This window comes from Sinocyclocheilus rhinocerous, unplaced genomic scaffold (genome assembly GCF_001515625.1).
Source record: "Sinocyclocheilus rhinocerous isolate Xijiao unplaced genomic scaffold, SAMN03320098_v1.1 scaffold1533, whole genome shotgun sequence".
NCBI classification, from domain to species: domain Eukaryota; kingdom Metazoa; phylum Chordata; class Actinopteri; order Cypriniformes; family Cyprinidae; genus Sinocyclocheilus; species Sinocyclocheilus rhinocerous.
Window position 1 is genome coordinate 292,877 of NW_015656115.1, and position 12,687 is coordinate 305,563.

A 12,687-nucleotide genomic window follows, 5' to 3' on the forward strand; every position below is an offset into this window, starting at 1 on the left:
TCTGTTTGTCTGTTCGTCTGTCTGTCTGTCTGTCTGTCTGTCTGTCTTTCTATCTGTCCATATATCTGTATGTCTGTCAGTTCATCTGTCTGTCTGTCCATCAATCTGTCTGTCTGTCTGTCTGTCTGTCCGTCCGTCCTTCTGTCTGTCTGTCTGTCTGTCTGTCTGTCTGTCTGCCTGTTCATCTATCTGTCTGTATGTCCATCTATCTGTCTGTCTGTCTGTCTGTCTATCTATCTCTGTCTGTCTGTCTGTCTGACTGTCTTTTTGTCCATCTGTAGGTCCCATTTATCAATGCGTCTATATACCTGTCTGTCTGTCCATCTGTCCATCTATATTTCTGTCTACCTATTCATCTATCTGTTTGTAAGACCTATAAACCTTTTTTTTTTCTAACAAATCCAGTTCAAGCCAACATTCACTTCAACCAACATTTCATCTTCAGAGACTATTTGACGTCAGAAAACTGGTCATAGAAGACATTTCAAGAACCATTTCAGAATGCAAAGGCATGTGAAATTCAGGCTGCATGGCTTATTAGTAAATAATTTGCAATGATACAGCAACTGGCTAATACAAGGTATCTTAGAAGGCACTCTGCATATTGTTTTCTGAATTGATGCCATACAGAGGAATTGTAGAAATCATGCTTTGAGAACAGAAAAAAATTTTAATAACAGCATTTTAGCAGTTTCAATTGGATTGGTTTCACTATTTCCCCTCACTGATGATTTAGCTGATGTTAATAAATGCTACACAAAGTGGTGGGATGCTTTGAATTTCAATGCCCACTTAACATTTGGTAAAAAGCAGCTACAGTTCTGCACTTAAGCCACCCACCAACCAGCCCACCGCCTGCTGAATTACGACACCACTCTTACGCCTTCACAGACGACCCTACAACTCTACAGCACATAATCTAAACCAGAACTACTAATAATTCAGCAGTAGTAAGAAGAGATGCTGGGGAAATGAGTGTGAAGCAATGCGGCATGGACTGTAAGTTCTCATGGCTGTTGAAAACCCCTCTCCATGTTTAAAGGAACAGTTCACCCAAAAATGTAAATTCTGTCATCATTTGTTCACATTCCAAATATGACTTTTTCTTCAGTGGAGTGCAAAGGGAAAAAGTTTTTTGATTTTTTTTTTCCCGGCCACACATTTCTATGCAATTACAGTGAGTGAGGACAAAGCCTTTAAAGCTTCAAACAGGGTGCAAAAGCAAGATAATAGCAGTCCAAATGACTTGTGCACTATATTCTACATATGCAGACATAGTTATTCACTAATATCCTTGCTGAGGGCAGTTAATTGCAGTGAGTCAGTAAAATTGAGAAATTAATTAGTCTGATTCGTGAACAACTCATTTAGACCTGTTTTGTGAACTGAATCAAATGATTCATTGAAAAGATCAGACTCAAAAGAACGATGTGTTTACAAATCAGATAATGAGACAGTCTGCTACTTTCTTTAAAGAAGTTGGCATTGATTGGATTTTTACCTTTTTTAAATGAACTTTTTAATTTAAATTATTGGCTTTAGAGTACTGAAAATATAGTAAACCAGCCACTTATGCTACATTTACCTTTATTGTAATTTATGGTAATTTTTGCTTTTTTTTATTACTTTTTTATTGCAACTGCATGGAAAATAATTACATTTCAAATTCTTCTGTGTTCCACAAAATAAAGTAAGTCAGGATGCATGATTTGGGGGGAAATATGCATCATCATCATCATCATCATCATCATTATTATTATTAAATTAAAAAAGTTGTCTTCATTCCTTCATTTTCAAACATTAAACCATAGAGCTTTTGTTTTGGTGAAAAATTGCAGGGAGCCCTTAAAGCTTCACAGTTTTATTTTATAAGTGCTTCTGGAAAGATGGTCGCACATGTTGTGTTTTCTCTCCACTCTGCAGATGTAGATATGAGTTTGTGTGGAGCAGCATTTACTGCAAACTGAGCCGATCCGAGACACTGAAAACCTGGATCATGATCTGCTTGCATATATATAAGAAAACAGTGCTGCACTTCATTCTGAAATACAGTGTATATACCCAAGGTTCTGCCATGAAACTCTAGATGGCGCAGTAGTCCAATAGGTCAAACTCAATCTGACATAATGACATCATTATCACATGGCGCAGCTGATTGATTCTTTTTATATCAGCAGCCAATGAGCTTGCTGCTCAACATTCAAATACTTGGCTAGTGGTTGCTGTAGCAGTTGCAGTGCGCTTCAAAAACCCTCCACCTTCCCCAGCTCCACCTGTATAGATCTGCTACGGGGTGATCATGTATGCTTTATATGGGGTTAATTCATATATGTTGTATGTGCAGCAGCAGTTTTTCTTACTCATAGCAGCATGTCTGTTAATGTATTGGCAGTAGCAAGTCTCAGTTCTAGCTCTGCCGCAGCAGCAGCAGCAGTGTAGCAGATCTATTCTGACAAGACCAAACACATTAACATTGTCATGTACATTACCATGCTACACCCTCAAAAAGTTGTCATGATAGAAATTTATTTAATTAAATTGCAGCCTTTGCCATTTGATAATCACACTAAGCCGTACAGCGATTTCGGTTTTATTTGGATTAATCAAACAATGATATGAGGGTGAATAAATAATGAGAGAATTTTTATTTTTAGACGAGCTATTCCTCTAAGTGCAAAGGTGAGAGAAAGAAATTACATAGTTCTTGTGGGTGACATGGTGTTTACACTGTACTCAATGAGGGATGAAGTTGTTAATCTACAATATAAAACATGAGGTGTTCCAGACTGCCACTGAACATTGTCATGTACATTACCATGCTAAACCCTCAAAAAGTTGTCATGATAGAAATTTATTTAATTAAATTGCAGCCTTTGCCATTTGATAATCACACTAAGCCGTACAGCGATTTCGGTTTTATTTGGATTAATCAAACAATGATATGAGGGTGAATAAATAATGAGAGAATTTTTATTTTTAGACGAGCTATTCCTCTAAGTGCAAAGGTGAGAGAAAGAAATTACATAGTTCTTGTGGGTGACATGGTGTTTACACTGTACTCAATGAGGGATGAAGTTGTTAATCTACAATATAAAACATGAGGTGTTCCAGACTGCCACTGACAATGGATCTAGTTTGGGGTCCGATTTGTCTTGGTAGGTGCTTTGTCGCCTTATTTACAAGCGATATTCCTTTCTTTTCCAAATGACCCCCTGTAGAATTTTCGACAGCGCTGAACACTGTTGGCACAATGTTGCATTTCCTGTCCAAAACAAGCACAATGAGATGGTTGGCTGACATGAACAATAAATACGGCAGTCCGCTAGATGACGTCACAATGTTGAGGAGTTTGTCACCTGAGACGAGTGAAGCAATCATCTTGACAAAGGTGACTGGAACTCCTCAGCATTTCCCGAACAAGCTTTGACTTTACCGGCCATTTACTGTATGTTAAGGTCATTACAAGAGGCTATTTTTTTTAAACTAGCATGCCTGTATCCCTCGCATCTGGCCTCCGAGCATCCCATATATAGCCTGAGTAAATGTTTTGGCTGGCAGAGGAAAGCTGTTGAAACCCTCCCCTGAATCAGATGCATTCCTCATGTGATAATACACAGCAATGTCAATTAAACTTGGGCAGTGTTTGCCATCCATCACATCTGCGCTTTGGAACACGACAGTCCGCAAAAAAATAAGCTGCCCCAGTGATTGGGTTAGCAGCCTCTCATATCAATTATGCTGCGGTTTGTTGAAGCTTTCAGTCCGTCAAAACTCTGGGTCTGCGAGAGTCAGATGAGAATACAAGTTATCTTGGCTTGAAGGTGGGAAATATGCAATAGCACAGAATGTTTTGTGAGTGAATGGACTATGGGAACACGGGGGAATGACATTGTGAAATTCATCTGTGAACCAACAGTGGATACAATCCATGCGTTTAAAACTTTAGAGCCGTCTCAGTATGTATTATTTCAGATGGCTGTGAAAGACATAATGTAATGTTTCATGTTTTATAAGAAAAGTATTATATGCATTTACATGCACTTATTTCAGCTGTATGCTCATCTTTAAGAAATGTTTCTCACTTCATGTCCACAATCAGGCTCTGTTACAAAACATAGTGAGGTGCAAGTTGGATAAGTGACTGATTTGGAACTTTCAACTAGTGAAGTGCATGGGAGATTTGACTCAAACAGATTTTCCAACAATAGAATTAGCAATAGTTTTTCTAGGCTAATTTCACTCTAAGCACAGAAATACTTAAGTTTACATTTTGCAATTCTGACTTTTTCCTCAGAGTTCTGATTTTACATCTTGTCATTTTGACTTTTTCAAGGTTATATCACAATTCTGTTTTTTTTTTCTGCCACGGAATAAAAAATAAAATGGTAAATGCAACCTTTTATCTCATAATTCTATTTTTTCTTGCAGTTGCAAGTTTATATCTCATAATTCACAGAACATTGAGTTTATATTGCAATTCTGAATTTATATATCTCACAATTTTGACTTTTTTTTCACAAAATTACGAGTTTATATGTCTTAATTCTGAGTTATTTCGAACAAGCTATAGACTGTGCAATTCTGAGTTTATATCTCACAATTCTGACTTTTTTTCCTCACAATTGCGAGATATAAACTCTGAATTGAAAGGGGAAAAAAGTTTTCTTTTTCACTCACCCGTTTTCTTTCACGCGTGAGTGAATAATTGGCTTGTTTCACTATTATTGTTAATATTCTCTATTGTCCCAAATTCCATGGCAGTCCTACTTGTCTACTTGGCCTGTATTCATTTTCCAGGAAACACCTTTGTATAAATATATCTTATTCTAATCTCTTTCAGCTCAAACTCATTAGATTTATCTAAATCAAGCAATTAAAAAAGCATCTAATATAAAAGAACCTAGGACATATTTCAAAGCATTTTGAACCCAAACCCAGATTTACAATGTTTAAGCATTTTTCATTTGATGTTTTACGTAGTGTTTCTCAAAATGATTTATAGTCATAAATTACATAATTTACTATTTTTTAAATTACTGACTTAATAATTGTTGTCAGTTGGTTTACCCAATTCGCTTGTCCAGTAAATATAAAATATCTTGTTCAAGTTAATTATTACATATGGTTTGTTTACATATGTATTCTTGGTAACACTGTAGGGACCAAATCTCACTATTAACTATTTGCTTATTAGCATGTCTATTATTAACATATTGGCTGTTTATTAGTACTTATAAAGCACATATTCTGCATGACCATATTCTACCTAATCCTACCCAATACCTAAACTTAACAACTACCTTACTAACTATTATTAAGCAGCAAATTAGGAGTTTATTGAGGCAAAAGTCGTAGTTAATGTTTTGTTACTAGCGAGAATTTGACCTTAAAGGGGTCATATGATGCGATTTCATTTTTTCCTTTCTCTTTAGAGTGTTACAAGCTCTTGGTGCATAAAGAAGATCTGTAAAGTTGCAAAGACTAAAGTCTCAAATCCAAAGAGATATTCTTTATAAAAGTTAAGAGTTAGCCACACCTACCTAAAACGGCTCGTTCGAACACGCCCCCACATATCTACCTCACTATGTGGGAAGATTTGCATAACACCGCCCAAATGTTCACGCAAAGAAAGGCGTAACTTTTATTCTCGCTGTAGTATTGTTGACGCTGCAGCCATGTCGTGAAGACGCTGTGTGCTTCGTTGTGAAAGCGAAACCACGCAAAAGGTATGAAATGGGGCGAATTATCAGGCTAAACTGAGATGGTATAAACATGGTTAAATGAACTGAATCCTGCCATTAACGTCACCACTGAGTGCTTCCAAATGGTGCATGTGGACCAAAGAGGGCGGATAAATCTGTAAAAAAAAGTCGGACTATCAGTGCTTGCACATACTTTTAACAGGTGTCCAGAATATATGCACACACACACACACATATATCTAATCATATACATATACATAACAGTATACAGACTGCTTTTAGAGCTTGAACTACTGGTCATTTCCACGGCATGTTTTTTTCCCCATATGATGGAAAGTAACAAAGCTTCCAGGAGAGTGACTGTACAATAATAAATCATAGTTATTGTAGCGTCTGCGTAGAATCATGCATGATCTTTGGGGTTTTATGGCTTAAGAGACCTTTTTAGCCTTTTGACATTTGCATATAAATTACAGTTCTGGTCAGAGACTTTACGTGGATTCTTAATAAGAAAAACTCTTATTAAACTTTGTCTGTCAGGAAGAAAACATCCTGCAAAACAATTTAAGCAAAGCTAATATTTACAGTTAAATGCAGATAAGCTTTTAACATCACCACACAACCAATAAATAGTAGTGATGATAAAAACAACAGTGTAAATAAAGTCAGAAAACAGCACAGCAACAGTCCCATAGTTACCACATAATTTATTCATGCTAAACACTAAAACCCTCAATCTGCAGCACTGGAATATTCTCTTTATTTTATTGACAAATTTATAAATTATTCTTTAAGTTATTTTAAGCTAGTTGGGACAACATTTTGGGGAATATTGTTGATCTAACATGTATTTTTATCTGCAGTAGTTGGCATTTTTCCAGTGTACATGGTTGCTTACCTTTGCAGGCGCGTCTGTGTGAGATGGCCTTGGTCATGTCTCTGTAATAGCCCTCTTTACAGTAGTGGCAGTGCCGTCCAGCTGTGTTGTGTCTGCAGTTGAGACAGACTCCTCCACTCCTGCGGCCCGATAGCTTGTATAGCTCCATGTTGAAGCGGCAGCGGCGGGCATGTAAGTTACAGTGACAGGCTTTGGGAGAGATGGACATAGGGAAGAACAAATTAGAAAGCTGCGTGTTTGTAATAAATCCATCTATAGGACGTTTTTAACTTAAAACCATTGTTTCCAGCTAAAAAATGTGTCCCTATCCAAAATATTGCTTTCTTCAGTGAAAAAGTCATCTTGTTTGAATAAGGAGAGAAATATGCACAGAGCGAGCACTGTTTACAAGCAGGGGGGGGTTTGGCAAGATGTTAATTGATGGACTGGAGTGGTATGGATTACTTGTGGGTTATTGTGATGTTTTTATCAGCTGTTTGAACTCTCATTCTGACGGCACCCATTCACTGCAGATGATCCATTGATGAGCAAGTGATGCAATGATACATTTCTCCAAACCTGTTCTGATGAAGAAACGAATCAGCTATATCCTGATGGCCTGAGGGTGAGTAAATTTTCAGCAGATTTTCATTTTTGGGTGAACTATTCCTTTAATTGACAGGAAATTGTCCTAGTCAAGGGCAAACGACTAAGAGATCACATTCCCACATTTTTACAGATGCTTATCTGTAAAATACCCATGACGCACATATTCACCCTCACAGAGTATCATATATTTTAGTGAACAACCATACAATTGCTTTATTGCCGCAGTATTCTTTGGGGCATGTCACTCCTGGCAATGTACAATCTACATCTGATGTGATGTGAACTGATTTAGGTGGTGTTTTCTGTCCCCTGGTGATCATAGAAGACCCTTAACACAGTGGGAGAGAGGAAAGGGCAGAATCATCGAGACGTTTGACTAGTATCCTGAGAGAGCTTTATTATTTTAATGACATCACTGGATCTCTTGGCTTCCATCCATTTACAGCATTTCATTAAGAGACAACAGCTTCATAAAATGACTCGCTCCAGATCCTGTGCTCTCACACACACCTGCTCATGGCCTTGACCTCTGACCTCTCCTGGTCCAATCATCCATCCATCCATCCATCCATCCATCCATCCATCTATCTATCTATCTATCTATCTATCTATCTTCCATAGTTTATCTATCTATAGTTCCATCCATCCATCTGTCTATCCATTTATCCATCCATCATATTTTTCATTCTGATGTTTGTTAAATCGCTCATTCTATCTATCTATGGTAACTCCATCCCTGATATACAACTATAAAATAACCATAACAACCTGTAATAACCATAAAAGAGAACAAACCAAAAAAGAGAAACAGTATTCCTACTTCTACACAGATACTGCTGCCACATTCACACCCACTGAGGAGTCTATATGTTAGTGACTAAATAGGGACATGGACTGTCACTCACACATACACAGGAAAGAAGTGTTAAGCAGCTGTCATGTTTTATTCCGCAAACACCTAGAACATTTCAACCACTCAGCACAGTGATGATAACACACCAGGCCTTGACTATCTCTCCCTCTTTTACACACTATCTTCCATGATACTTCTGATAGCGACACAATTTTCACTTTTTAGAAGCAACAATGGGCCCTATCATATCACACACACCGGCGCAATGCGGCGCAAGTGTTTTTGCTAGTTTCAGCCCGATGCAGTTCTCATTTTCCCGTCCTGCACTGCATTGTTTAAGGGCCCTATCATGCACCCGGGGCAATGCGGCGCAAGTGTTTTTGCTAGTTTCAGCCCGATGCAGTTCTCATTTTCACGTCCTGCGCCACGTTGTTTAAATAGCAAATGCATTTGCGCCCATTTGTGCACCCATGGGCGTGCTGGTCTGAAAACGAGGTGTGTTCAGGCACATTGCTGGCACGTTGCTATTTTGAGGCAACTAATTGACCAACAAAAACCTGGCCTAAAGTCAATGGCGCAGTAGTTTTTTTGTTTGTTTGTTATTTTAAGAGTTAGTATAGGTGGGTCCACAGCGCGCTTACACTCTGCTTATTACACACACAAGGCAGGGACGCACAGCAGCACACAAACATGCCAAATATAAAAAATTAAAGGATTGCAATGTAAAAGATTATTATTGTGTAGGCTACATAAATATAAAAATGCCTACATGTCATAATGGATAGTCATTGCATGTATCAGAATTAGACTACCTATTTGCTCGCGCATGAGCAGCTCCGTTTCATCTCTGGAGAGCGTTCTGTCTTTGCGCTTGCAAATTCCGCCCTGTAAATAGCAAATCCGCCATGGCACGAGCGCAACTGCCTCTTAAAGGGAATGGGAGATGACACTCTGATTGGTTTACTGCACGTTACGCCCAAAAAACACCCATTACTCATTAAGAGAATAGGGACAACCCGCTTAGACCATGAGCCTGGGCGCGCCGACCCGTCGTTAAACTAGCAAAAGTGGATTCGGACACGCCCTGAGTGCACCTGCGCCGTGCGCTTTAGACCATGAGCTTAGATCGTTAAAATAGGGCCCATTGTGTTCATACTTAGTCAAATCAGTTTTGAGTTAAGGCCTATAAGTTTAAAGGGGTCATATGATGCTATTTTAAAGATCATTATTTTGTGTATTTGGTGTAACAGAATATGTTGACATGCTTTAGTGTTCAAATAACACATTATTTTTCAAATACTGTACATTATTGTAGGTCCTCTATGCCCCGCCTCTCTCAAACGCGAGAATAAGTTACGCCTTCTTTCTTTGCGTGAATATTTGGGCGGCGTTATGCAAATCTTCCCAGATAGTGACGTAGGTATGTGGGGGCGTGTTAGAACGAGCCGTTTTAGGTAGGCGTGGCTGACTCTTAACTTTTATAAAGAATATATCTTTGGATTTGAGACTTTAGTCTTTGCAACTTTGCAGATCTTCTTTATGCACCAAGAGCTTGTAACACTTCAAAGAGAAAGGAAAACTTGAAATCGCATCATATGACCCCTTTAAGTGATAAAGTATACAAGTACAGTTATCTTTTTCAGTGGAAAAACACAAAACAAATATTGCAACAGTAGAATTTAAATGAATTGCTCTCTTTGCACCAGCTCGAGGCCACTTTCTCCTTCTTTCCCCAGTCCTCTGAAAAGAATGAGCATGTTTTTCCATTATATTATCCTAATTCATTATGATTTTATTTGTGCCGCAATTCTGTCCTCTCACTCAGCAGCTCCGTATTTGTGTAATGTTTGTCAAAACATTCCATGCACATTAAATGCTTTTGCTTTTACTCTGCTCTCTTCTGATAGTATCACAATATCATTACAAATGTCAGTTAATCAGACTTTGTGATGATGATTTATTATTGGTTGCCTAAACTAGTTGGGAATGGAAAAAAGGCTGGTAAATTTGGTATTCATCCAGCTCATTGTGGAAATCACAGCAAGCTACTTTTTGCATGTGAAAGACATCCAGCCAAGCATGGCTCCATTATTTACAACAGAGACCAGCTCCTCTCACTACGGAAGCCTTGCAGGGTTTTTGGGTGAGTGACTGGTAATCCTCAGAGAACTGAAAATCTGAAGCAAAAGGTATGAAATGGGGCGAATTATCAGGCTAAACTGAGATGGTATAAACATGGTTAAATGAACTGAATCCTGCCATTAACGTCACCACTGAGTGCTTCCAAATGGTGCATGTGGACCAAAGAGGGCGGATAAATCTGTAAAAAAAAGTCGGACTATCAGTGCTTGCACATACTTTTAACAGGTGTCCAGAATATATGCACACACACACACACATATATCTAATCATATACATATACATAACAGTATACAGACTGCTTTTAGAGCTTGAACTACTGGTCATTTCCACGGCATGTTTTTTTCCCCATATGATGGAAAGTAACAAAGCTTCCAGGAGAGTGACTGTACAATAATAAATCATAGTTATTGTAGCGTCTGCGTAGAATCATGCATGATCTTTGGGGTTTTATGGCTTAAGAGACCTTTTTAGCCTTTTGACATTTGCATATAAATTACAGTTCTGGTCAGAGACTTTACGTTTGTATGGGGGTTTAAATTGCCAAATGGTTCCTCGCCGTCAAGGAGATTCTAACCAGCCCCCCCACTATCATCTCCCCCATCTGACTTCAAACACTGTCCAAAGAGCTGTAAATGGCCAGGCAATGGGCCTGACCGACCAAGCAAACTAACACACACACACACACACAAACACACACACATAAAGACATTTCTTTATTTAGACTATAATTAATCATAATTCGTCATAAATATTTCCCTTTTTGAGCTTGAAATTACTACATTATCTATCTGCAATACTTCTGATATAAAGAAGACCGGCCTTATATAAATGTAAGCTCATAGGAAAAGAAGACTCATTCATGAGTCACTTGTAATCTAAGTGGAGTGACTAATATGGTCATTGATATGATAAATTGTCATGTGTGAGTTGAGAATACATATTTAAGTGGAAAGGAGTGGACGTACAGTATGTGCTGTGCTTCAGTCTCTTGCTTTTGTCATTCTGTCAGGAATAATAGTCAACAGAACAGTATGGAAACATAATTTGAGTCGCTACCAGCTATTTGAGTAGCTTTTGGGCTTTTAAAGGTCAAATTAAAGTATGGACTCGTTTAGCCAAATAGAAGTGCATACTATATACATTTGAGTGACAGTAGGTTCATCTGTTTTTCCAGTAACAAGCTAGTTTTTTTCCAATGAGTGGTGGTCAAACACTACATTGTTTTTGTTTTTTTAATGTCTGAGGCGAGAATAATAAAAGGTTCGCCTCAACAGTCCTCTCTCCTTTTCTCTCATATGTAGTGCTGGAAAGTTTGAATCATTATAGTCAATCGATTCACCTGAACAAATTTTCCTCTCATAGTTTGGGCTGGACTGTCTGATTAATTCTAGTGAATCAGTTAAACAATCCTCTTTCTTGCATAGGCAGCACTGAAAAGTCAGATTCATTTTAGTGAATCAGTTCATTCAGATGGCTCATGCACTGAAAATCAGTTAAGTAAAAAATGATTCATGATTCAAAACCCTGTAACATGTTTGATGTTTTCTTAGATGTAACTTATGGTGTATTTGTTGCATTTAGTATAAATTTACCTGTTCAACTTAAATACTGTCACCCTAATTGAGTTAATTCATTCAAACCCAATATCTAAAAATCATCTCTGATTAAACTGTGAAATACGAAATTGGTTTCTTATGTTGTTGATTTATAAAAAAAAATATATTGATTCCTTAAGGAACCCTTTTTCTAGAAAAGAATGAAAATGTTCAAACCATTTTGAGTTCAATTATTTCATGTTAATAGTACTGCATTATAGGTTCAGAGATCACCGTTATCCTCTCACAACCGAAACGCTCTATTTAAACCAGGTTTGCTTCTTCTCATTTTTTAAAATCTTTCCTCTCCCGCGTGGCCATCTGGAAAGGCCTGTGTTCGCCCGAGAGTGCTGTGATGTAATGACGGGTGACTTAAGGGGGCGTTTCCGTTATGGGCCCTGCTCTGTAATCGTTTGCCAGCACCAATTAGCGGGGCAATCGGACCTCCCTGCTTTTATGTTTGTGTAACTGCTTGCCACTGTTGCCTAGTGAAAGTGATATACAACGTCTCAACAAATACGATCAGACCAAATAAAACCACAGCATGCGCTTAACTAGCAAAAGACAGCAAAGAGCTTATTCTTCCACTAACTGGCTGTGAAATTGCTACTGCATTCATCACAAATCATAACGTTGCAGAAGTCATAAGGGCAGAAGTTCTTGTGATATATACCGTATTGGCCCAAATATAAGACGACCCTGATTATAAGACGACCCCCCCTTTTTCCAGATGTACCTTTTGGAAAAAGGCTTTTTAAAAACCAAATCTTGTTTTTTCTCAGCAAAACACATTTTGTCTTCAATTATTTTCATATTGCATATTTTTCCTATTTTAATTTTTGTTTTGAAAGTATGGTAAAAACTGGTAAAATGTACCAACAATCACATTAAAAAAAATATACACTTTTT

At 37.9% G+C, this 12,687-nt stretch overlaps 1 protein-coding gene across 1 annotated transcript in view; it reads right to left on the reverse strand.

Moving 5' to 3' along the window:
• Positions 1-12,687, reverse strand: part of LOC107719327 (netrin-1-like) — a 67,943-nt gene that overhangs the window by 30,607 nt on the left and 24,649 nt on the right. Inside the window, exon 3 of the mRNA XM_016526724.1 lies at positions 6,601-6,789. Within this exon, the coding sequence (XP_016382210.1) occupies positions 6,601-6,789 (189 nt within the window). The remainder of the gene's footprint in view (positions 1-6,600; positions 6,790-12,687) is intronic.